Source organism: Berghia stephanieae, chromosome 7 (genome assembly GCF_034508935.2).
Source record: "Berghia stephanieae isolate SIO BIC M18660-M18661 chromosome 7, UCSD_Bste_1.3, whole genome shotgun sequence".
Lineage (NCBI taxonomy): Eukaryota > Metazoa > Mollusca > Gastropoda > Nudibranchia > Aeolidiidae > Berghia > Berghia stephanieae.
Window position 1 is genome coordinate 21,723,787 of NC_088366.1, and position 1,573 is coordinate 21,725,359.

General features: G+C 39.3%; 1 protein-coding gene across 4 annotated transcripts in view; it reads left to right on the plus strand.

Moving 5' to 3' along the window:
• LOC144976177 (snaclec 5-like) overlaps positions 1-1,573 on the plus strand; it is a 27,660-nt gene that overhangs the window by 16,337 nt on the left and 9,750 nt on the right. For all 4 annotated transcript variants that reach the window (XM_078920356.1, XM_078920358.1, XM_078920357.1 and 1 more), the window contains one exon: positions 1,345-1,512. In XM_078920356.1, coding sequence (XP_078776482.1) covers positions 1,345-1,512 — 168 coding nt within the window. The remainder of the gene's footprint in view (positions 1-1,344; positions 1,513-1,573) is intronic.

Sequence of the window (1,573 nt, forward strand, 5' to 3'; positions counted from 1 at the left end):
CGCTGATATGACCTTAATGTGTTGCAAGCCCCGTAAAACCCTCAAAAACAAAAACAAAACAAACAATGATATAGGCTAATATCAATGGGCATGATCTATAGATAGAATGCGCTTGGCCAAGGAGTTCACAACATTGCCATCCGGAAATATAACGGACCAACACACAAACTCTGTGTAACCATGACCTTTTATAATCTGGTTAATACAGTTTAGTGAGAACAACTCACAAACGCGGATGGGAAAAACAATAACAAAGGCCTGAGTGACGTCATCTGCATACTATCTATATTAACTTTCCATGTGCGAGAGGTTATTGGTCACATTGCAAAATATGCTCAAAATGACCCACATAGTGAAACGTGTTCACAGCTTTTTAAATATCTAACATCACGATTGGTCATTTGATTCAGCATGACCCATGCGTGTGTTTATAACATTTGTAAACAAAGCAGCGTGTTAAGAAATATCCAATCAATGGACAGCAACAAATCATGTGATTGATGACTTGGTTGTACGAAAACATGAATATAGATCGCTCCTATTCATAATTCCTTCTGATAGACGAGAAACGAATGCATGCATCTGTCTGTCATGTAGCTCAGTTGGTAGATCACTCGCTTCACACGCAAACGGTACAAGATCAATTTCGGGTACCGTCGAGAATTTTTTCTGACCCCCCCCCCCCCCAAGCTATAGATAGTATGCGCTTGGCTAAGAAGCTCATAACATTGCCACCCGGAAGTATAACGGACCAACACACAAAGCTATGTGTAACCATGAACTTTTATAGTCTGGTTCATACACACTCGGATGGCAAAATACAATAACAAAGACCTGAGTGACGTCATCTTCGAACTATCTACACTATACATAGTATGCGCTTGGCTAAAAAGCTCACAACATTTCCATCTGGAATTATAACGGACCAACACACAAAACTATAGATAGTATGCGCTTGGCTAAGGAGTTCACAACATTGCCATCCGGAAGTATAACGGACCAACACACAAAACTGTGTGTATCCATGAACGTTTATAGTCGGGTTAATACAGTTCAATGAGCATTACTTATAAACGCGGATGGCAAAAAACAAAAATAAAGACCTGTGTGACGTTATCTTCGTTTCATCTATAGATAGTATGCACTTGGCTCAGAAGCTCACAACATTGCCATCGGGAAGTATAACGGACCAACGTACAAAACTATGTTTAACCTTGAACTTTTATAATCTGGTTCAGACAGTTTAGTGAGAAGTACTCATAAATATGGATGGTAAAAAAAACAATAACAAAGTCCAAAGAGTGACGTTATCTTCGTTCTATCTGTACAAACAAACATCTACAGGTTCCCAATTTTGTGAAAAAGGGTGGCGGTTCTACGCATTGGAAGAAACATGCTCCAAACACTTCAATTCTCCAAAACTAGACTGGAATCGCGCTGAACAAGACTGTGAGAGTAAAGGCGGTTGGCTTTTAAAGGTCAAGAACGATAACAAACAAGGTTTCTTCAAAGGTAAGCAAATAATATAAGATGTACATTTGTGACCATTCGTCTCAAAACGACATCGTTTTGG